The sequence below is a fragment of the Diabrotica virgifera genome, chromosome 1 (genome assembly GCF_917563875.1).
Source record: "Diabrotica virgifera virgifera chromosome 1, PGI_DIABVI_V3a".
Taxonomy (NCBI): domain Eukaryota; kingdom Metazoa; phylum Arthropoda; class Insecta; order Coleoptera; family Chrysomelidae; genus Diabrotica; species Diabrotica virgifera.
Window position 1 is genome coordinate 307,087,752 of NC_065443.1, and position 26,194 is coordinate 307,113,945.

The window sequence follows — 26,194 nt, forward strand, 5'->3', positions numbered from 1 at the left end:
TCTGCAGACTATGGTCCGAATCAGTCATTAATACTGTGTCATCTGCATAGCGGATGTTATTTACTCTCTGACCGTTTATCCTGATTCCTTCTGAAGAGTGCGATAAAGAGTTCTCAAATATTACCTAAGAGTAGACGTTAAAAGTATGGGTGATAGCACACAACCCTGTCTAACACCTCGTTGTATTTCAATTGGCCTTGACGTATTACCATTGGTCTTTACGATTGCTGCCTGATTCCAATAAATAGCCTCTATAATTTTAGAATCTTTTTTGTCGACTCCGATGTTGTTCAATCTTTCTATCAAGGTCTTGTGCGTCACCCTATCGAACGCTTTTTCAAAATCTATGAAACAAATAAAAAGGTCTGCTTGGTTATCTTTGTGCCAGAGTTTGAAGACAGAATATTGCTTCTCGTGTCCCCATACCTTTCCTGAAGCCAAATTGTTCTTGACCGGTGACCTCATCACATTTTTTATAATACAGTAGAATCTCGGTTATCCGCCATAAACAGGCCGACGGAAGGGCGAATAAGCAAAAATGGCGGATAATAGGGAGCGTTAAATGAAACACAAGTTGAGCCCTTGATGATTTCCAGTCTCCGATAGGAGTGGCACAAGAAGAAGAAGAAGAGAATCAGTTTAATTTTGACTGACATTGGACATTGTAGATAGAATGATTTAGGATGAACGAAAAAAACTAGCGATTTTCATCTGCCTTGCTGATGTATCTCGTTTTGTTGCTGCCAATACTCGCCATCTTGTAGCATCATAATATCGACAGCTCTTTCTTCTTGTTGCTTGGAATGCTCGGCTTATTTTATCTCATCTTAAAAAATTTTTACTCATTCTTTAATATTTTCAAAGTTATATAAATTTGAAAAAAAAATTATTACTTAAATGGAGCGGCGGATAAAACGGAACGGCGGATAAATGAAGGGCGGATAACCGATACTCTACTGTATATTCTGTTCTGTATGATACGCAAGAAAAGCTTTAGAATGTTATTTAATAGACTTATAAGGCGGAAGTCCTGGCATAATTTGGCATTCTTCTTTTTAGGTAGTGGCATGAAGACTGATTCAAGCCATATTTTAGGGATAGTCCCTGTATTGTAAACATTATTAAATCGTCCAAGAAGAAGGTCTAAGTTTTCTCGTTGATTAACTTCAACAGCTCAGCTGGTTTTTCATCTTATCCTACAGATTTGTTGTTTTTTAGTTGACGTAGAGCATATTCCAGTTCGGACTTCAGTATTGGACTTCGTCGTTAGTCTTCCCACATGTTTATTTGTTCTTCAGGGCTTGAAATCAGTTTGCCTTCTGCGTTGATTAGATTATTTAGTCCTTGTGAATATGTCGTGCCTGTGAATTCTTGAGTTTCTTATACAGATGGAAGTCATCATGTTTTTTTATATAAGTTTTCGATTTCTTCACATTGTTCTGTTATCCATTTTTCTTTTGCAATTTTTATTTTTTGTTTAATGGTTATATTTAATGCTTTGTACATTGCTTTGTGCTGTTTGAATTTTCTTCTTTTGTCCATTAAATCCAATATTTCCTCTGTCATCCATCTTTGCTTCCGTGGTCGCTGTTTTGTGAGCATCTCAGTTGCCGTTGCAAGGGCGAGTCTGATTTCCTCCCGAAGGCGAAAGTTAAGGATGTTTAATTATATGAAAGTGTGCTAAAAAACAGTGCGAAAAATTAAAAGCCATTTAAAATACATTGTTACTTCAGACACACTTTAAGCCCTTCATGTACTGCTATCTATATTTACAATTTTCACACAATAAAACCTTTACTTACATAATATGAGATAAAGTAGAAATTATTTTTGTGAATTTAACAAAAATTGGTTAAACAATTTTTCGACCGCGGTACCGCGTGACACCCTGTGTATTTGTTATAAGGATTGTTATACGGATGTATTTCTTTGAGTAAGTTTGTGCAAAAAATCGAATCAGAATAATTAAGCTAACGGGGATAACGTTACAGACTCTACTAATAAGTAGTTAAAACGGACAAGACAAAGAAACGCACACTCATCAAAATGATCAAAAATGCACTTGAGATTCTCCTATAATCAACATTTACTGAATCGATCCAGGAAGAGTCAACTCCAACTAGTACAAGTTGATTTAAATTTTTAAAATCAACTTTTACTGCTCGTTTCAGTTGGAGTTGACTCCAACTAGTTGGAGTCGACTCTAACTGAGAATCAACTTGAACTGTAACATATATATTATATAGAAAAAGAGAATCATTGCAAAAGCAAAAAGCTCGCAATATGAATACAAAACTACCATATATAAAAAAGATGGAATGCAACCACATACACGTATTTCTGACTGATTAGTCGCCATCAGTATGGTATAGCCAAGTTAGAAAAAGGAGCAATTAACTGGGGAACGGATCACTACACTAAATTGCTCCTTTTTACAACTTGGCTATATAATACTGATGACGACTAATGAGTCAGAAATACGTGTCTATGGTTGAATTCCATCTTTTTTATATACTGTAGTTTTGTATTCACTTTGCGAGTTTTTTGCCAATGATTTTCTTTTTCTATATTTATAGTTGTAGTCGCTTATTCAACATACTTTATGTAAATGCTTTCTGTGGTTTTCCAGGTTTGACTCCGCGTTAAACAAACCATTTTGGTTTTTAGAAAAACAATTATTTTGACGACGTTTCGGCAAGATCACACTTGCCATTATCAAGTCAGGTAGTTCTGCTTCTAGCTGCTACTTGATCCCACAAAACATAACATTTAACATTATATTGTCATACTAACCTGTCAAAGGGCTTCCATCCATAGATATGTGCAAAACTGTTGACGCACCAAGTTCCATTTAGAGTTAGTACGTATTTCCCAATAGACAGTAAGACGGCATTTACAGCAGTTTCATTAAACAAATAGACTATAGCTATTGATGGTAAAATGAACGTCAAAGTTAATCCCAAAGGTACGTAGTATCTACAAAAATAAAAAGTTTACAGCCCTTTCATTGCCACAGAAATTACTAGTAGGTACGGTGTATGCGGCTCACTTTTTTCTCTTAAACATAAAAATATTTAAATGTTGAATGGATTGTATGTGAGTTCATTTTAAAGAATGAAGTAAAGAATTACAGACGTACTCACAATCTTTTAATTACTTCGACGACCGGTCTCGATCTCTACATTATTCAGATCATCTTCAGGTCGGCGTTACAAGTGATTAAATGCTACAATTAAAGAAAGCCAGAGTTAGAACAATGTCCGGTAGTATGAAAAGTGATAGAAAGCCCAAAACTTTGAAAAGTATGTAAATGTTGATATTTCAGAGCAACAAACAAATACATACGTATGCATGCACATTAGGGTGGGGCGAAAATAAAGAAAAATTTTTTTTTACAAGTTGATATGTCCTATATGCGGAAAAGTGGTTAGATATTATTGCAAAACGTTATCCAAAATTTGGGATTTATAGAACGATATCTTCCGGTGCCCCCAGAACTTTAAAAATTTAAAAATTAAAAAAAAAAATTATTGAAAAAAAAACATAACTTTTTTTATTTTATATTAATGTTGTGTTTGCTTGTTTACAACTCAGAACTTACTACAACATAGTTTATTTAATTATTTACTGTAAAGTTTGAAAAAAATCGGATTTTGTTTCAAACTTAGGTAATACTTGTCTTGACAAAACTCGATTTCTTATGAATCCATCTCTTGCTTCAGCTCCACAAACCAATAATGTCTGTCTCTAGTTTGACACATCTTTCCACTGCTTGCGAATGACAAGGAAATTTAGGAATTTAAAATTTATTTGAAGTCGTGTCTTCAATCATTTTTCTAAGTTCATCTGTTGACAATTGTTTTGTTATTGGTGGTTCTGATATTACACTAGTTTGCCAATTAATCAAGTCAAAATACTCTTTGGCTCCAAAATGTATAGTTGGAACTGGCGAATTTCCTTGGTTTCTTGCCCATTCTTAGACTTTAATATGCGCCTCACATCTAGCTCTCGGATATGGGATCGTTTATCACCCAATGTGGGTTACGAGAATATTGTCTGGATGTGCAAAATATCCATTACCTTGAATGACTTTGTTCACTATTTTCTTTAGTTTTAGTGATAAATATTGCGAGCATTGAATCATATTAAATAAATGAATTGGCCCTTATTTAACTTCTGGCTTTACTTTGATTGAAAACCAAGTTGGAACATACACATTTTGCAGAGAAGTTGCCAAGATATTTCAATAGGTAGTCGGAATTAAAGTTCCTACATACAGTCTGTTTGCTGTTGTAATCCATCTTGAATGTGCCATCTTTACCGGTTTTCGATATTTTAAGCTCTCTACCATTACTTACAGCTTTGCTTATTTCGTACAAATATTTTTGGTCTGTACTTAATGTATCAATATCTACTTCAGGAAGTTCAGTTTTAATTTTTCGAATTCAAAAACGGGTAGGGTTTCACAAGTCTCTAAAATCTTTCTTATTTCACCAAAAAATCCAGTAGGTCCTGCCGTTTCTCCATATAAATCTAATGTCGTAATGTTAGCTCGTTTCCATGTAAAAAACAAACAGAACCACTGTAGTGGTTTCTTAATTTGAAGTTCTAATTTGCGAATTGCACCATTGTGAATACCAGTATTTACCGCTGTTCCATCGCATCTAATTGCAACCAAAATAGAAAAGTCACATTTCGATTTTAAGAAATTGAATAAATTGTCTGCAGTATTTTTTGCTGAACCAGATTGTAAAGTAGGATGTCCAAAATGCTCAGAGTTTGGTTCTGAAACTAACACAATATGTTCTTCGGTAATCAACTATTCTAAATGGGAAATATGCCACAATTAAACTAAAAAAATGATTTTAATTTTAATTCATGAGAATTTTATTGTCACCGTTGCATTTGGTTGTCTTTTTAAAGATAGCTCACATGCTATGATTTTTTTCGACGGATATTCTTGAATTGGGTTGATTTCATGTAATCGATGAACTATATATCAGTAAAGTCGTCCCAGGAACGCAACTCATAAATATTGACAATATCATTTTAAGTCTTCTACTTAAAAATGTAAAATATATCTCTGAATTGCCGATATAAATGAGTCAGATTAAATAAATTATAGCAGAATTTTTTACTTAGCAAGAGAAAGCGTCTATTCACAAATGTGGGTGGGGGCACCACTAAATAACATTCGATTGAGCAAAGATTTTAACATAAGCTAAGATTCAATCCTAGACCACTTTTCCGTATATAGGCAAATTATTATTTGAAAATCGATTTTTTCGCTCCACCCTAATGCACATGAGGAAACAGATACTCATAAGCACGCACACGCACACAGTTGCTTGTGGTTTATGACTATTTGTTAAGGCTATGGGTACATAATTCGCTAATATTTTACGTGTATCCCTACTTTTTCTGTCTTTACACGGCAAATTACGTGTAGTAAAATTCACACTGGTATGGATATGTAAACATTACTAGAATGTCATTCTACTTGAAAATGTCATCATTAATTTAAAGAGATGGGTTTTGAATGTTCTTGGATAACTGTTATTTTTATAATTGGAAATTATTAATTCAGTTAATAAATGTGATAATTTTTTCACTAACTATGTATTCAGTGATTGTAATAATTTATTTGTACAACAAAGACTAATACTCAATCGAGAAAAGAGGAAAAGTGTTAAAGTGATTTTTTAATAATATATTGTTATGGAACGCTTACAATTTTGAACATCTTTAACAACAAAATACTTGGATCACAGAATATATTATCCTGATGTATTCTCTGCTTGGATCTTCCACAAATAATACACAATAAATAACTTTTTATTAAATTCACGTCTTAAATCAATTATTTATCAAATACACTATATTTCAATAATATTTAATCAATAACTCAACATATTCCCTATGCAATGTCAAATATTTAAAATTGTCACTGATTGTCAGTGTCTGACTGACAATATATTCTGACAATATTATATTCGGCTGAATGCGTTGTAAGACAAAGATAGATTTGGAAAATATTACCACGGCATTGTGTTTATTTTTTTCGAATCCTGAAAAAACCAATAAATATTTTTGAAAAATTTAAACGCAGAATGAAAGACTAAATTATTACCGAGGGCCGAAAGTCCCTTAGAATAAATAAAAAGTTTATTTTGAATGATATATTTGAAATTAAAAATCACACTAAATTTTCTCTTAGTTTTTCACCCCTGTAACTTATTAAAATAAACATTATAGAAGTTCTCAGGGACTTTCGGCCCTCGCTAATAACGTGATCTTTCATTCTGCGTTTAAATTTTTCGAAAATACTTATTAGTTTTCTCAGGATTCGAAAAAAATGAATCCCCATTTGAATAGCATTGCAGCCGAAAATACGTACCGATCCTCTTAAATTACATTAAATTTTAAATTTTAAATTTTTTGAATTTTTGATCTACTTACATTCCGTTACAAGGGATGAGTTGTAAGTTCATCAATAACATATTTAAACGTCCAGATTATGCTAGTAGGTTAGCTAGGTGAAGGACTGGGTAGACGGACATGCTTTGTAGGTCAAAACACAGTGAATTGGAATGGATCCTTAAGGCAAATATGTTATGTGAAACAGAGATAGATGTGTTAGCTATGAGAAAGACAAAGCTTGGATGGAAAGTTCGTAAATGCAGCTAAAGTGCAGATTGACTGTGTGTATGCACTTGTACGATTGTAAAGGTCTTTGCTCTTAGATTTTTTGAGCTATGGGCAAAGGTCGAAGTAAGGAGATTGACAAATAGGAATCAGTTGCAAGATTTTATTATTCTCAGTCGAAGTACTGAGGGGTGTCAGTTCGTTTCTATCAATATTATTATTTAGCGTATGGCTCAATACATGGAATAAATACAATAATAATTGTAAAAAAAACGTACGTACATAATTCAAAAATACAAACATAAGCTTATATAAAAACGAACATAGACAAAATACAGATAAAATATAAGATAATACAAACAGATATATTTAAGTCAAGTTGAGCTATCCATTCAAGGCCTGCAGGCGTAATTTTGAAAAAGTCTTTTGGGTCTCCTCGGTATGCCCTCAATTCACATGTCTCCACTATGTGTTGGATGGTTTTATCTGGAGCACCACAATCGCAGCTGGAGGTAGGATGTTTTCCCCATTTATGTAGGTTGTGTGCGCATACTGCATGTCCCGTTCTAATTCGGTTTAGGCTCTTCCATATGTTTCGTGGCTGGTCAAAGCCATCAGGCTTTTGGACTGGGTCAATAAGGTTGGATACTTCAGGTGAGGCTTCCTCAGTCCACAGCGTACGCCATCTGGAGGTAACATTGAAATCATCTGCTGTTAGCTGTTGGGCTGTTCTTATGGGTGGTTTTCTGGATGGGAGTCGGTTTTCTGCTAAACTCGGGATGTCTTCGTGGATTGGTAGTTGCAAGTTGCTATTTACTTTCGAATACTCCGTTATCAAGGCCTTTTGTCTTGGTAGAATAGGCGGAGGTATATGGCTAAGGATGGGAAGCCAATATAGTGGAGTAGTCTTGATACAGCCACTAATCGTTCTCTTTGCTATATTAAGCTGCGTATCAACTATCTTCACATGACGACTATTTAGCCAGACCGGTTCACAATACTCTGCCACAGAGTAGACCAAACTTAGCACAGATGTTCCTAGTGTATCCGCAGATGCGCCCCAGTTAGTACCACAAAGATTCTGGATAAGGTTATTTCTACTACTTATTTTTTGTGCAGTTATTTGTAGATGTTTTTTAAACGAGAGAGTCCTGTCCAAGGTAACCCCCAGATATTTTGGGTAAGGTTGGTAGAGTAGTGCTATATTTCTCATTTTGACCTCTAATTTTTGGTTTGCCTGTTTGTTATTGAGGTGAAAACAGCTTACCTCGGTTTTATTTAAGTTGCATATCAGGCGCCATTTTGTGAAATATTCTATCAATGTAGGTGCCTAACACTAGAAACTTTAAATGTAGAGAAATATAGGAAATTTGATTAATTTGGTACAGAATGATACAGAAAGTTAGAATATTGGTTAAAAAACGGTGATTATTAAAGTTGCTCTGAGAAAGGGGTTGGAGGTTTGGGGTTTGTTTAAGCTTTTGTATGATGATGTCTATTCAGAAAACAATGAATTAATAATTACAGGGTGTAGGCACTTACATTGAGAAATTTAAAATAATAAATAAATTAATTTAAGTAAATAGATCAAAAATTCAAAAAATTTAAAATTTTTTAAAAATTTTTAAAGTTTAATGTAATTTAACAAATAGTCATAAACTACAAGCAACTGTGTGCGTGTGCGTGCTTATGAGCATGTGTTTGCTCATGTGCATGCATACGTATGTATTTGTTTGTTGCTCTGAAATATCAGCATTTACATACTTTTCAAAGTTTTGGGCTTTCTATCCCTTTTCATACAACCAGACATTGTTCTAACTCTGGCTTTCTTTAATTGTAGCATTTAATCACTTGTAACGCCGACCTGAAGATGATCTGAATAATGTAGAGATCGAAACCGGTCGTCGAAGTAATTAAAAGATTGTGAGTACGTCTGTGATTCTTTACTTCATTCATATAAAAATATTTACATACACAAGTTTAATTTTATGTTATTAGAACTGTATTACACCTTATTTGTAGGTTTGCGTAAAAATTTTTTCCGCATATTTGAATGATTTCATTGAAATATGCGGAAGGCACACATTTGAGCCATCACGAAATGATTAAAAACATTTTGTTTAGGGAAAGTTTAATGTTTATTTACAACTTAAAAATAAAAATAACAAAAATAAATTTCAAAAGTATGAAGTTCCACTGTTAATTTTTTAGGATTTCCCACTTGTACAACTTTACGCTTTTTATATTGAAAGGTCTAGATTTACTTAAATTTGCCATTTAAGTATAAAATATTTATATACCAGAGTATGTAACATCTTTTTCAAGCGACAAGTAAGCTTATGATGTACAAAAAAAAGCCATTGAACCATCATTTTTTTAAATATACCTAAAACGGGACGTCGTCATCTAAATGGGACAATTTAAAACAAAAAACGAAAATTGCCTATTAATAGGCTGAATATCTAGCAATATGAAGATAAAATTCTGTACGCTTACATCCTATGCTACTTTCAGAAAAGACTATTATAATTTAAGTGTACCTAGTCCGCCGATGCGTGTCTTCCGCATATGGCTCGACTTTGCTTGGCCGCATATGCACGTTCTCCACAGCGAAAGGGTTAGGCCGTCCGCACATGAGTCGATCGAAGACACGTCTCGGAGTTCGCGCGTCTTGCTCGTCTTGTACGAACCCTGCGGCACAAGCGATTGTTCTCCGCACATTAGTCGATTCAGTTTGCTCACTAGGCCAATCAAGTTAGGTTTTTACTAGACATAACGGAAAAGACGAGGTTTGGCAGTTGAAATGTGTAGTATGAGATATTACAAAAAGTCTACAACCTTTGTATTCATCAATTTTTTAGTGGAACATTTTTTAAATAAACAATCAAAACGCCAAACTTAGTTTTTTACTCATAACTTAAAAACTTGTTTATTTAGAAATTTGATGTCCACAGGTAACTTACTCAGAAAAAAAAGATACATCGAATGAGATACGCTAAATAAAAATCGGTTAATAAACAAAAAAGTTATTGCAAAACGGATGACAAAATCACTGTTTTTGAATATAGTTAATAACAATTTTATTGTTTGTTAAAATACGTTTTAATATACCCAAAATTGAGGGCACTATGGTGTTTGAATGGTGTGCAAAAAATGGTCCAGATCTGTTAAATAGTTTTCGTAAAATTGAATTTGTTTATAAAATTTTTTGAAAAACGAGCTAATTTCTGAGGCTGGTCCAGTTAATATGGCTGAATGTATCTCAATAATCCGGGGCTCATTTCCTTCATTAAGATATATACTAACAGCTTATGAAAAAAAAAGTAAAAAAAGATTACATATACGTACACAAAATTATTTGTTAATAAATAGCAGTTTTTAAGCTTATAAACAATTACAATAATTTCGTAGAAATTAGATCAAATTAAATGTCAATAAAAAATACGGAAAGCTAATTAGAATACACAACTTTCAAAAAAAAATTTTAGGTACTACGACCCTTGGGGTCTGAGATAATCCCTTTTTTTGAAAAAATCACTGTTACGTTAAGTAACAACACTAAGAGCTGAAATTAATCAATCTTTTATAAGAAAAGTCAAGTTCTAACAAAGTTTTTAGTAAGAAAAAATGTTAAAAATTGTTTAAATAGGAGTGTTATAAACACAGAGTATTTTGCGTTGCGACTAAAGTAAAAAATAGCGGGCGTAGTCGACTGACTGAATAGTGGGCGCGGTTGGTGACCGGCATGCGGCAATAACTATTAAAATTACGTTATCCCGACCACAAAAATCCACTTTAAGGTGAATGACAAATTTTCGTCATTCCTTATGTTTTCGAGGTCTCTGAATCCGAATATGGAGTTAATTTTTTTCTAGAATTAATGGAACATGTTCAAAAATCAAATTTTATGCAAAAATGCGAAAAATAAATTTTGATGATTTTTCAATTTTAACGCACTGTATTTTTGGTCGCTGTAAATATTTCCTTTTGAAAATTTCACTGTGTTATCTTTGAAGCATTTAACAACAATGAGATTTGTCCAAAATGACTCAACACGTTTAAAGAGAAGTTGTTAATTTTTAAACATTTTGTCGTCGGATTTCGTTAGTTTCATGTTTACTTAAAAAAGTTGAGTGACAAACTTTTTAGTTTATAACTTTAATTAACACAGAAATAAAATAATTCATGAAGAAGTTTTCCAAAAAAAATTAATTTAAAATATGCAATAGGAAAAATGTTATGTGACTTTATAGACGAGCGGCACACCCCAAAAAAATCTTATTTCTCGAGATACTGATACTAATTTTGGTCATACTTTATATTTTTTATGGTGCTGAAAACTAAAATTAGGGTTGTTTTGAATTTTACGTGGGGAAACATTATCAAAATCGCAACTTTAACCTAAAAATAAAAAAAAATCACGTTTTTTTGAGTTTAATTTGCTACAACTCTGTTCCATTATAATATTTTTTTCTGATATTTTTATAGTATATATTTCTCACCTTTCTGAAGACAATGGGACCTGCTTCAATATTTCTGTCTTGCCATAAAGAAAGTTATAAATTGTTTGAAGTAAAAGGTGCAGATTCTTGAATTGCAAAGTTTAATCGCAAAAGTTGAGTAACAAAATTTGAAATTTAGCTGTTTAATTAATTTTAAGTTAAAATCTAGAGTACAGAGAACAAAATGTTTTATAGAAAAAAGTGGTGTAACTTTTAATTTTAAGAAAAACGTGATTTCATTTTTTTTATTTTTAGGGTAAAATTGCGATTTTGACAATGTTTCCCCATCTAAAATTCAAAATAAAACTCATTTTCGTTTTCAGCACCATCAAAAGTATAAAGTAAGACCAAAATTAGCCTTTCACCACACCGTGGTTGATATCTCGAGAAGTGAGCGTTTTTTTGGGGGGAGTACCACTCGTCTATAAGGTCGCGTAACTTTTTTTCTGTTGCATATTTTGACTTTGTGGCCTTTTTATTGTTATTTTTTAAATCTATTTATTTAAAATATAATTTTACTAAATAAATGTACAACATAATAATATTCATAAAATTCAAGTTCTTACCAAAATATATAAATATAATATTAAGCTTCAAATCTGGTATACTGTCAATGTTAAAAATGGGCTGCAACGGTCTAGCGCTAGCGAATGCTAGTCCGCGAATTTATTCTCATTCGGCTGCGCTCATCATTTTTTTTACTTTAATCGGAACGCAAAATACTCTTTCTTTATAACAATACTGTTTAAACAATTTTTTACATTTTTTCTTACAAAAAACTTTGTTAAAAACTTTGACTTTTCTTATAAAAGATTGGTTAATTTCAGATCTTAGTGTTGTTAATTAACGTAACAGTGATTTTTTCAAAAAAAAGGGGCTATCTCAGACCCCAAGGGTCGTAGGACCTAAAAATTTTTTTGAGAAGTTGTGTATTTTAACCATCTTTCAGTATTTTTTATTGCTATTTAATTTGATCTAATTTCTACGAAATTATTGTAATTGTTTATAAGCTTAAAAACTTCTATTTATACTTCTTAAACAAATAATTTTGTGTACGTACATGTAATTTTCTTTACTTTTTTTTTCATAGGGTATTAGTATACATCTTAACGAAGGAAATGAGTCCCTGATTATTAAGATACATTCAGCCATATTAACTGGACCAGCCTCAGAACTTAGCTCGTTTTTCAAAAAATTTTATAAACAAATTAAATTTTGCAAAAACTATTCAACAGATCTAGGCCATTTTTTGCACACCATTCAAACACCATAATGCCCTCAAGTTTAGGTACATTTTTTGTCCTGTCATCCAATCGATTTCGAGTTAAATACACAATACGATTTATAGGAACTCTAAAAGATCGTTGGAAAGAATCTATGCTTTTAACTTATTTTACAATGACCTACAAAATAAGGCGGACTTAAAAGTACCATCGGAAAGTAACAGTCAAAAAAATCTAAAGGTGATGGGAGACTAAAGGCAGGCGTCCACAGGTCCACATCGTACGCATCGGACGCATCGTACGCATCGGATCAATTTTTCATACTCTGTCCACTGTATCGGCAGCGATCGGATTGCCGATGCCACTACCTGCTAGGGTAGAAAAATTACTAAGGTAGACTTTAAAATTGGTTGTTTATTTATTTATTGGTTTGTTTATTAGTTGGTTGTTTATTTAATTTAATAATTAATTTATGCATATTAACTACATTTATTCGTATGATATTTTAATGTATCTGTTTAATAATAAAAAATCCACAAAAAGGTAAAATGTATAGTTCTTTTTTAAATATCTACAAAACGAAACATGCTAGGTACATACAACCTGATATTAAAAGACAGCCTGTAATATTTACTACAAAATGCAATACTAATATACAATATACAGGTGTACCACTTAAAAAAAATGAAAAAAAATGTATTTGCAAATAGTGATCACATTGTATTTTATATTGATATACCATATACCTATGTCAAAGATAATAAATGATTTAAAAATGACACTATACTGGTAAAACTCTCATATATCATTTTAAATATTTCGAAAATTATTAACTTTGGACCTATAAAACCCTACACAAACTCTACATGTTTTTAAAAAATAGATTCAAAAATTTATATAATAGATTCAAATAAATAATTTAATTAAAAAATTTATATAATTTATATAATAGATTCAAAAATTTTAAATATCTGTAAACATTTTTTTTATCGGCATAGTAATATTACAGCTTACACCCCAATTCTCTCGGTAGACCACAAGCTATAGCAGAAACACGATGATAGACCGCATAATAGCACCCATTTTTCTAAGTAATTATACATTTAAATATAAAGGAATACACAAAGCTGTTACAATTTGATTTAAATGGAAAATAGTAACTATATCAGTAAAAGTTTCTTTAAAGATTAATTAAAGTTGCCTTTCTGAAATCGGTTAAGAGCAAACAGTAGCGATCAACAGGTAGCAACAAACGCGTTCCAAGGTTGCGGCTCTAATTTTGAATATTTTGTCGAGATATTTGGCACACATATTCGTAATATAATAAAGAATGGCGGTACAGAGCCCAATTTCAGAAATATGTTAGTATGTGGAAATTACTCTATAACTAAATAGAATATTGAAAAAGGAGCCTGTACCGCCATTAAGAAAGACAAAAATACACTTTCTTCAAATATACTTTTTTATCCCGTGACTAGATTTTGGGTCACATTGGAACTACTAAATATCAATTTTTTTATAACAAGAAATCGAACGTCACTGACTTGGCAACATTTCGCGCCTATGTGTATAAAAATGATTGTTTTTGATAGTATAAACGTCACTGTCAGTGTCAAATTACATACGCACTGTTGCCTCACTTTTGAAAGTTCGCAGAAATTTCGCAATCTTGGACCGCGTTTGTTGCTACCTGTTGATCGTTACTGTGTACTCTTAAATACTTTTTTTGGTTTTCAACTACTTGTAACACACTTTGGTTGCTTTTTCATCTTTTGTGAGGGATAATAAAATGTCTCGCATCAGTTTTACACTTCTCTCAGAAACATCATTAGCAAGTCTAATATTTTTTAAAAAGTTCATTGCTGTGATAGAAAAATGTGTTTGTTTCTTTTTAACGAGAATAATTTTCATAGTTAGATACTCAATATATCTTGAAAAATACTAATAAACATGAAAAGTGAGTAATTGATGATATTTTAATCCCCATAATCAACTTATCATGGCCTGTAATATTTTTTTCTGAATATACCTATATATAAAATAACAGTTAAAACTGAGTTTACTTGTTTCATTACGGACAAGACGATCGTCAAAATGCAAATAGCCGTATATTAGCTCCCACTGGCCCAAGCGAAATTCCGTGGGGTGCGTCCACTGATCGGCATTCCGAATGATTCATCGACACGCATCGCAAAAGTTGCCTCCCGAAGCAACCCTTCGGCATTCCCGATGGTGCGATCCGTACGATGCGGGTCAGTGGACGCAGGTACATAAGTTTTTGTACAAGGCAAACTAAAATCCGTTGCGTACGATGCGTCCGATGCGTACGATGCGGGTCTGTGGACGCTTGCCTTAAGGGATAAACCCCCTGAAACGAATTACTTGCCTCTATAACTCTATATTTTAACTATACTTAATATTATGTACCTACTCTGGGCAAATTCGGAAAAACAAGGAAAATATATTTAGCAGTTATTTTATTGCTGGAATCGAATCTTAACATTGTATAAAGTAAGTGCCACCCTACTAGATACATTGGTAGGTACTTAATTGCTTTGCTTAGGGGCTAATCCGGTCCGTTCTCTGATGTGACTTTCATCCCTGTCATGTTACTGTCAAGAAACTTCAAAATAATAGGGAACTTGCATAAAATTTTAAATTCGAAAAAAATGTTATAAATCACAAGAGAACATAATTTAGAACCTGTATCAAAGATAAAAAAGTTTTGTTTGTTTTTCGTTTGGCCCCTAAAGACGATTAAAAATTCAACTTATACCAGCCACCCCAAAACGCGTCGTGACGTCACGCCGTTGTATGTTTACATTCTACACCAATTGTATAATATATAATTTTAAATTAGACATTATAAAGGTCAGTAAAAAATACAGTTATGTGACGTTAAAAGTGTTTTTGATCGTTTGAACTATTCATAGAAAATTTGTACTTTTACAAAATGGTTTTATTTTCAATAGTAAACCTTCTTTCCTTTCCTTCAAAAACTGTATCAAACTCCAATCTCAACAAATTAGTATACATTAGAATATAAATAATTTTCCTTTATTCCCGGACGACGAGCTGGCCAAATACCCAAGCAGGTGGAGGCCAATAAACTAAAGAAGGAGAAGAAGAATATACCTAAATATAACGCTGTGTCTAGGTACACGCTAACGTGTACGCAAATAAAAAAGTTAGAGTGTCAGAGTGTTGGAATGTGTTTAATCGCGTTGTGTTTACACTTTAATTTTAACATTGATTAGTAGATTTCTTATTTTTTATTTGTTTAGTGTTTACTAAGGAAGTAAAACTTCACTTGTAGGTAGATGGTATATAAATTTATTAAAATTTTGATCTAAATTGATCCAAATTGGATTGAAGTGGGTACATCTATAGTACAAAAAACACACAAACGTTTTCGGACCAATCAGTCCATCATCAGGTAGAAACCTAAAATAAGCAAACCACTGTATTAAAAAAGCCACGATGAAATTTTGACTGTTAGAAAGTTAGGAAAAATTAAAACATGTGGTTACTTATTTAGATCCAAAGTATTTGGAACTAGCTACATAGTTAGGTCAAAAGACCTTGATATTACAATAACTAGGCCATTTCGGCTACAACAATGTCGACTATAAGTCGATGTTTAAAGAATTTAGAAATGTAGTGGTACCATAGTGTGGTCTTCATCTTGGCTTCAAACTGACAGACTGAAATATGACATTGAACGAACATTGACAAGACCTTCTAAGTAGGGAATTTTATTTGTATGCAGTTATTTTATGTTTTAGAAATGCAAAAAATATTTTTTACTTAAATAAATGAATTTAATTAGCTATTAAATAAATGAGTGAGAATAAACAATTTGAATTAATAATAACATAAAATTATTTATGATAATTTTATGACGATTGAAAGCGAAAATTTTGCCAACAAGGTAATGACGTCACTTTTTCGAAAAGAAGAACAGAATAAAGAGAAATAAACTAAAGAAAAATAAAAGGAAATTTCCCAGGCAACCAAATAACGTTTACAAAACGTTGAAAAAACGTCATAATTATCACCAAACGACGTCAGTTTATTACGTTTTTTCGACGTCGAAAATCACGTGAATATGTCCCACCATAATTCACGTCATTTTTATCACGTTTTAAATACGTGATATGAAAAACGTAGTTTTTACGTCGATTTTGCGTCGTTTTTTAGATTTATTTTTCATTTTATGGTTTTAGAAATACACAAAAATTGAATGGGTTTGCCACATGGTTTGTTTTTGAGAAGTCAAAGAAAAAGTTTTACATTGTGATAATGGTGAGTTTATACATTTTAAAGGTGAGTAATACAGTTTGTATTTTGTATTTAAAAACTGTATTACTAACCCTTAAAATGTATAAACTCACCATTATCACAATATTAAAACTTTTTCTTTGACTTCTCAAAAACAAAGGCGCTTACAAAGTTATTCGGCAGACCCATTCAATTATTTATATGGGCATTATTAGTATTCCAATTTTTCCATTGAAGTAAAACCAAATGGAAGGCTCGTTAAAATGCATAGAATTACAATATCCTCAATGCAACATATATAACATACATAGAATTTTCACTATTAATTAATTTTCAATATTATAACTATTTACTGTGTCAAAAGTGAAACAACATAGAAACTAATAAATCATTTATTAACAAATTAAACATTTAAGTCACAATTAATAACAAACTTAAGTTTAAACCATTTAAGTAATATAATATATATAATTATTATAATTATACCACACACTTTAAAGGTACGATTCCGACAACGACTGCAGACGGCAGTTACAGTTATCACCATGACAGACGTCATTATTTTGTACTATTAACTTGCATAATTATTAGCAACTGACGCATAGGCGCCCATACACACGGGCAGGGGGGGGCCGTCGCCCCTCCTAGCTTTTCGGGAAAGAAAAAAATTAAATTTATATTACATAAACGTATTTTTGTCAAAACAATATTGGATAATTTTGAGAGATAAATTGGAAATAACATATTTATTAATAAAAAAAATTCACATATTGGGTAGTTATTAATAGTTTAACAGAAAATCTTTGTGTCTGCGACAGTGGTCTGTATGGAATGTGCATAATACACATTTCCCACAATCACGGTATGCTACTAACGAAAACATTGACAGAGATTAGAGGCGTGGGAAACATATACACTGTAATTGACACCCAAAATTACAAATTAAATGAATCATTTATAATACTGCAAAAAAACCATATCAGCAAGAAATCCGATCTCTGATCGATAATCACTAATGAGCCATTTGTCTTTAACAACTGGTATAAAATAGTAATTATATTTTATATTTTGAAAAAATTCATACTGAAAAATAATTTTTAAAATTTATTGAGCATAGTCAAATTTTAGTTTGCAAAAGTATTTTTTTAGTAAGTAGATTATTTTTAAAGTGTTCATTATGATGAACAGAACAATTTTATTTAAATGAAAAACAGGCGATCTTTCATGATGAATGAGTGTTATATACTGGGTGTCCCAAAAGTAACGGAAAGGCCGAATAATTCGCGAAATGAACATCGGATTGAAAAACTGAAAAATACATGTTCAATAATTTTCAAAAATCTATGCGATGACACTAAACAAGTCCACCACTTCAACCCATGGGTGTGGAGCGAGTGGTAACTTTAAAATCTTAAATGGAACCCCTAATTTTTGTTGCAGACTTGGATTTTCCTTGTAAAAATAAGCCAATTTTATTCGAGCCATTTTGCGAATTGTGGATAGATAGCGCTATAATCGGAAAAAACGGTATATCGTGATACCACAGCAAAATTATAGAAACGGTCTAATATCTCGAGAAATATACTTCCAAATAAAACCTAAAAAACACGTGTTTAATATTTTTCAAAAATCTATAGAATGACACCAAACAGGATTTTTCATTCCACACTCCGGAGGTGGGGTGAAAGTTAACTTTAAAATCTTAAATAGGAACCCCCGTTTTTTCTTGCAGATTGAGTTTCCTCCTCAAAAAATAAGTAACATTTATTCGAACTTTTTTAGAATTGTTGACTTGACGGATGGCGCCATATTCGGAAAATGCGATTTATTTGCGCCATCTATCAACAATTCTAAAAATGTTTGGAATATGTGTGCCTTATTTTTCATAAGGATTCTATATCTGCAAAAATAAAGGGGGCTCCTTTTTAAGATTTTAAAGTAAAAACTTGGTTCGACACATACTCATGGTTAGTCTGCTCGCCAAAGTTGAAGGGAAGGCTTTGCAAGCATTGTATTCTTTTCAAACGGGTTTTAAAGAGAGGCCCAACTTTTGTGGTACCCATGACATTTCCATTTAAAAACTTGGTCTAGTGTTTAAATGTATGAATAATTCCTCACAACAGGGTTCAAACTAGGTTTTTTAGGTAGTTTAAACTACAGTAGACTCCCTCTATAACGGTAACTGAAATGGTGAATTAATTATCTCGTTATAAGCGGATCTCGTTATATCAAACAATAATAATAATGAAATTTTTTGATGCCTCTTACGTAGTTTATTATGTGTCGATGGTCAACCTGAACAGTGAACAATGAGACTTCGCCGCCATAGATTGTAAATTTCCTATAGTATTCAATATCGGTCGATAAACAGGCAGATGTTTATTACAGGTGGCCGAGTTTATTATAGCACTGGCCTCGATAATAAGACAGACGTTGGGCATTTCTATGTACAAGTAGTTAAGGCATTTATTTATTTATGACCATTACAACGCTAAAAACAGGTAAAGACAAGTATTCTTCGATTTAAATTTTCCTCGCTATAACCAAATATGCCTCGTTATAGAGCGTTATAGTTCAATAGGGATTTCATGGGACACCTAATGTACCTCGTTATAAGCGAAACCTCGTTATATCCGTGTTCGTTATAGAGAGAGTCTACTGTATATATTGTCATCCGAAATATACAAAATGTAATGTGCAACATCTTCACGTTTGGCCCCCCCCTAAAAATTTTTATATGGGCGCCCTTGAACTGACGTTCTGCCGGACAGCAGTTGCAGTCAGATGTCGGAATCAGTCTCACACAGATACATAGTGCAAAGTAATAACGTCCATAACGCAGAGAAATGCAACTGAAGTTTGCAGTTTCTGTCTGCAGTCGTTTTCGGAATCGTACCTTTAGTCAGGAATGAATACATACAAATAAGGCCCAAGACGATTGAATGATAAGAAATAGGACAAAACTATAATAGTCTGTGTTCTCACATATATTTCCATACTCTTATAATCCTCAAATTGATTTCACATAATTATTACAAATTTTTGCATACAGAAAGATCTACAGACATCTGAAAAATATATTTTTTGATTAAGGGACTGTAATGACCAAATTAAAATGATAAAAACAATTTACACGTGATATCTGATAATACACACTTAAAAGACTAATAGGGCTTTTCATCGACTGTCATTTGTTCCGAGCTTCTGTCATGTGTCACATAATATTAATATATCTACGCCATACGTCTGTGGTTTGTATCATTGGTATATATCAATAACGTATGACGTAGATATATTAATATTATGTGACACATGACAGAAGCTCGAAACAAATGACTGTGAATGAAAAGCCCTATACATAAATACTCATGATGAAGAAGTCCATTATAATTAAAAATGACTAACCATTTTCATATCTCTGCAACATGAAGCCAAAGCCGTCTTACATTTCAGTTCGTTTAGAGAGCACAACAAGCACTCTGACCGAACAATTTCAAAACTCATTAGTTTTTCATCAGAGAATGTACATAGCTGTAACATCTGTACATGCATTGGGTTCTTCTTCTTCTGTTTTGCTGTGGGCATACTCAGCTGCAAATAAAATTGCTGCAATATGGCTGCAAACTTCACTATTACCGGCCATACACATACAATGTGCATTTGCTATGCCATTGGAACTGGTTATCACCCAAGCATCTAGTGGTTTAGCATTAGCTTTTTGCGAATGCTTCACCTAAAAAAAATATTTTATCTTTGTGGGAATGCTTGAACTACAAAAATTTATTTTTATTAGAGTGTTTGCGTTCTTTACAATGATTGAGAATATTTTAAAATCAGACATTCATATAATATAATTTTAGAACAAACAATCATGACTGTTTATTATTCTCTTTTCTATCATAGCAATTACTTACATGTCGTCTACCTAATCTGTAAACTGCGTAACTCCATTTATCCAAATTTACAGAGGCACAAAAAATTATTTCTCTAAATATGACTAATGTGAATACTACGTATCTCCCATTTTAAAAGATAGGATGCTGAAATGGAATATTTTATAGATAGGTACACATATCACTAACATTTGTAGCTATATTGTATAATGAGTGTATTTAATATTATTTACCATCAACTTTTCTTGAAAATATCACTTTCTAAACAGTGAGGTCAGTCGTTTGGTATGACAAACTTTGAAGTTACAAATTTTTCGTACTAAATTTGCCACAAGGGAGATACAGTGTATACGAAGATGTCACTATTTACTCTTCTGATAAAAATATGCATGTGCATCCTTTTTTAAACGAGTAGGGATTCTTTCAAGTAAATGGCAGTAATAACTTATTTTCACAGAAATATAGAGTTACAGAGTTTACAAATTAGGACGACAATATGTCTGGTTTCATACAGATATATAAACTTAAATAAATCAAATATTTAAAACCAATCTATCCAAAAGACACGAATACTGTTATCCATATATTTCTTAATGGCGAATAAATAAAATAAAGGCTTACCTTTCCAACAATAATATAGAAATCATTAACAATTTTTACTCCAACCTCCAAAACAAATCCAGTTGTGAAGGTTTTTATGTGCCTGAAGGCTTTTATATGCTTTTATATGCTTTCATCTGCTACTTAGAGTAGTAACTGTGAGACTCCACCAATAGTGATTGGTGGGATAACTTTACTTTAAAATCCAATTCTGATGACTGAATTGTATATGGATCTAAACCTCCAATTATTTTCAGCTTCAATGAATATCTAAAACAATAAAAGAAATAATGTTATTGCTTGCAAAATTCATCATTATTGATAAATATCAGGGAAAAATGAATAGTAAAAAAACATTGTTTGGCTTACCTTTCTCGAACATCTGCGGAGTTTCCAATAATAATTTCCTTAAATAAACATTTTGCATTGTGGTAAATTTATAAAATTCACAAAAGACAAACAAAAGTTTTAAGAAATACACAAAAAAACAGCCAACAAAATCTAAATGAATCCAAAATTGGCAAAATAGGACAAGACAAACAATGAAATGAAAGGACGCTACAAACATAACCTTCCTTCTTCGTTTTGTAACTTTTAAGCTCCTCCCAATTTCGTGACGTCAGACCCGTCAGACTAAGCTGTCTGAAATGAAAACGTCTTTTAAACGTATTTTAACGTCATTAATCTTACATATTTAAAATCACCTACAAAAGACGTCAATATGACGTAATGTTCAACCACGTGTATATATTCCACCAAAAACTGACGTTTCCTCGACGTTCTTGACGTCACTTGGTTGCCTGGGTTATTAAATGATAAATATAAAGTAAAAGAATTAGTGAATAAATCTGGAGTTTGACTGTTATGAAATGCAATTTAAGGTAAAGAAGGAAGTTTTACTTCCTTAGTAAGTTTTTTATTATGGTATAGAGCCCATAAGAGGAATCTTTTCCTTTATATTTTGTTTAGTGTTTGTTTTTAAATTAATTATGCAGTGTGGACAATTATTTAGTTGTTTAAGGCCCGGTCTTTTCACCTCCGAATAACTATTTATTAGGAAGTTTATCCGGCAGATTACATGTAAATCTGTGAAATAAACCTCCAAATAACTTATATTCGGAGGTGAAAAGACCGGGCTTTAATGAGTTTAACAACATTTTAAAACAGTATGAAAAAGTTAAGAGACTATAAATTAATATATTATATTTTTTTAGTTATAAGTGAAATAGTATTACCGTCCAAAATTAAAATAAAAGGAAGACCTAAAGCTTTCACAATAATAATTAACTTGTTCTGAAGCTATTTCCTTGTGGTATTTTTGTAATCAACTCTTCTAAATGGGAACTAAGCCACAATTTAACAAAAAAATGATTTTATTAACGTTTCGACGTCTAAATCGGACGTCGTTGTCAAAATACAAAATATTATTAAATTAAACAAAAATGTTGTTGCTTAGTAAAATATTTTTTCTAATAATTTATTTAATCTGAATAATTTTTTATTTTGAAAATGACATCCGATTTGGGCGTCGAAACGTTAAGAAAATCATTTTTTTAGTTAAATTGTGGCTTATTTCCCATTCGGAATAGTTGATTATAATAATTAACTTCCGTATAAAAATTATTTTAACAATATTTTGTACGTGTCATGTCAACTAAATACATACAGGGTAGCGAGAAAGTATGGAAACACGGTGATTTCTCGGAAACCGCTCGAACGATTTTTATAAATTTTGGTGAGTAGGGGATTCCTGATGCGGCCGATATTATAATGGTAATTACATTGTTATCAAATCCTCCGTTTTTCTGGAAATCTAATGAACTTTCTTATTTTAAATAGAACATCCTGTATATTTTGTGCGTTTTGAAGTTCTTAAGAAATACTCATTATTTTTCATGCTATGTTCCCTATACCTAATGGCCATAATTTCGGGGTTATTGCTACATTTAATAAAAAAAAAATTTAACAATAGTTTATAAAAATCAATTTTTTCGGCCCAGGTAGACTATATTTTAGGTTCTTTGGTTTTTCAAGGTTCAAAAACACAAGTAAAAAAATCATTTTAAAAATTACGAAGTACCTAAATTCAATCTCAAATCTTTTTCTATCAGATGTCTATAAGAATTTTTGGCCTGTTTTATTCTAAATTATTGTTTTTTTTTTTAAATGTTAATAAAGCTCATATGCTAGGACGGGCTATCGGGCTGCATTAACAACTAAAAAATAATATTTTAGAATGAAATAAGACCAAATCACTTATCGGCGTCTGATAAAATAAGATTTGAACTTGAATTTAGGTACTTCATAGTTTCAAAAATAATATTTTTTACTTATGTTTTTGAATCCAGAAAATCGTCATTTTTCGATTTTTTTCAGTTTTAATATGTTTATAACTCGGAAACGATTAACTTTTGAGGAAAATTACAAAAGACCTTTTTTGTTCCCAATGACCCAAAGAACCTAAAATAATATCTACCCGGTGCAAAAAAATAAATTTGTATAATTTGTTAAAAAAAATTTTTTTAATAAATGTAGCATTAACTCCGAAATTATGGCATTTAGGTATAGGGAACATAACATAAAAAATAATCAGTATTTCTTAAGGACTTCAAAACATAAAAAATATACAGGGTGTTCCATTTAAAATAATAAAGTTCATTAGATTTCCAGAAAAACGGAAGATTTAACAACAATGTAATTACCACTATAATGTCGGCCGTATTAGAGTACCCTTACCCACCAAAATGTATAACAATCGTTTAAGCGATTTCCGAGAAATTACCGTGTTTCCATACTTTCTCGCTACCCTGTATATTTATTTTGCTAACCTAAATATATACTTTTATATATACATTGATTTATTACAATTAAGTTTGAAATATCGGAGTAGTTCTGCTTCCCTTCCCTTAACAAATATTTTTCTATCAAACAAACACTAAACATGTCAAAATAGCATGTACCAAAATATACAGTCACTGCGCACGCTAAATAATGACGTCACTGGCTTGATGAAGTTTAATTCGTGTGTACCTAACTTTTTTATAACCAAAAGAAATATAACCATAAGAATATCTAATGTAAAACTATGTGAAGTCACGGGTCGTTTGAACTATTTTATACCGCAGAAGACTTTAAATAGGTATTTCTAAGTCATTACGAGTTTTTGAAGCGTGAAATTTTGGAGATCTCATTTTTGAAGAAAACTGAAAATTATTATGTAATAAAAAAAATGTGCAAGTACCCTATGGTTTTTCCTTACAAAAAATACAGTGTGGGTCAAAGAGGACAGTCCACCTCGATATTTGGCAGTATTTATTAGAATTTAAGGAAATGAAGAAACAGGTCGATGTTTGATCTAAGGGACACATTTTTACCGTACATGCATCTGTCATTTGTCAACCCCCTCCCTTCCACTTCCCCCACTCCTTATTTTTAAATAGAGAATAGGGGTCGTGTGCTAGCTCATTTGAAAGGTTATTCAATCCTCTATTCTACAATAGTTTGCAATTCTACAATAAACGCGCAATAATTGTTTATTTAATTTTTTTTACTTTAACTTTTTCAAAGTTTTATTTCTTACTTACTTTCTCTGAAATTTCACTACAGGGTCATCTGCAACATCGCTCACGTCAATAGTCTTTCCTTTTTTTATAACGTCCGGGTGTTTTCTCATTAATAGCCATCCAACATGAGAAAAGAAGAATCCTCTGTTCGAATTGTGCGGATCAGCAGTGGTGTCTGTATATTTGTGGTGCAATCTGTGATCCCTAACCCAAATGTAAAGATCATTCTGAAGGGCAAGTGTCTGCAACAACATTAAAACTATTCGTAGTGGCAGCTTTGCTTTGTAGGTTCTATGAGCCCAAAGACGATGGGCTCCAGCTGTGACCCCTAATGACCCCATCATGCCATAAACAGTACCTGAAAAGAAAAACAAAGATTAAACAATAATTAAGTAACTACTAAAATTATTATAAAAGCTATTGACCTCTATGTTATTTAAAATGAAGTTTCAGTCTTAAGTAAACTTAGAATTAGAAAACGAAAGTTGTGTTTTAAATAGATAGATACAGTTTATTCGCATAAGCCTACTAGATGTAAACATTAGTTGACAGCGATGTCGTCGTCAGCAAGGAAGGAGATGGCTATTTGATTCAGGTTTTGAACGTTTTTGGATAACAGTTACTTGTAGAATCGGATAAATTATCCATTAATTTAATTAATAGGATTATTTTTTCACTATTTATGTATTTAGTGATTATAATAATTTATATACTATACAATAAAAAATAATAATCAAGAAAAGAGACACAGGGATAAAGTGATTATATTAATGCATTTCAATATTATTGGACCACCATTACTTAGAAGCAATTTAACGCCACGTACATCTGATCATCAAAACGCACAGCAACATATTCCCCCAGCATTATCTTACAGTGAGGACGTTTGAGTTGGAATAAATTCATTTTCTCGAGAATGAGCGACTCTGGAGATAAATCCCGAAACAGGTCAATTTTATTTTTAAATTATAACTTTTTGGCATGTATATCATACTAGTGACGTCATACATCTGGACGTGATGACGTAATCGATGTCTGATAGCTCACTCGAAAGGTTATTTAATTTTTTATTTACTAATATAAACATTAACATAACTATTTATACAGGGTGCCCTAAAAATTTTTTTTAATTAAATTAATTGAGACAAAAGAAGAATGTATGTAATTTATTTCATGCAAAATACATTTTACTGCTGTCATAAAACAGAAAAAAATGTTAATTTGAAAAATAAACATTGCTTTTCGCTTAAATTAAATGTTCAAACTGCTAACTAGCAGGTGGGTGACAGCTTTAATATTGAATTTAAGCGAAAAACAGTATTACTTTATCAAAACATTTTTCCTGTTTTCGGACAACAGTAAAATGTATTTCGAATTAAATAAATTATATATTCTTTTTCTCATGATCATCTTTCAGTGCGTCACAGTTTTTCGATTTCTCTCTAACGCATTAAATTGTATGTGACAGAAAAAAAGGCACGTCTGGG

General features: G+C 31.8%; 1 protein-coding gene across 2 annotated transcripts in view; it reads right to left on the minus strand.

Annotated features, from left to right (window-relative positions):
- The window catches only part of LOC126886001 (acyl-CoA Delta(11) desaturase-like), a 150,335-nt gene that overhangs the window by 4,730 nt on the left and 119,411 nt on the right, over positions 1-26,194 (minus strand). Inside the window, exons 3-4 of one of the 2 annotated variants that reach the window (XM_050652837.1) lie at positions 24,729-25,065; positions 2,794-2,976 (exon numbers count right to left, since the gene is read on the minus strand). The exons of the other annotated variant lie outside the window; for it this stretch is intronic. Of the exons in view, the coding sequence (XP_050508794.1) occupies positions 2,794-2,976; positions 24,729-25,065 (520 nt within the window). The remainder of the gene's footprint in view (positions 1-2,793; positions 2,977-24,728; positions 25,066-26,194) is intronic. 2 annotated transcript variants of the gene reach the window in all.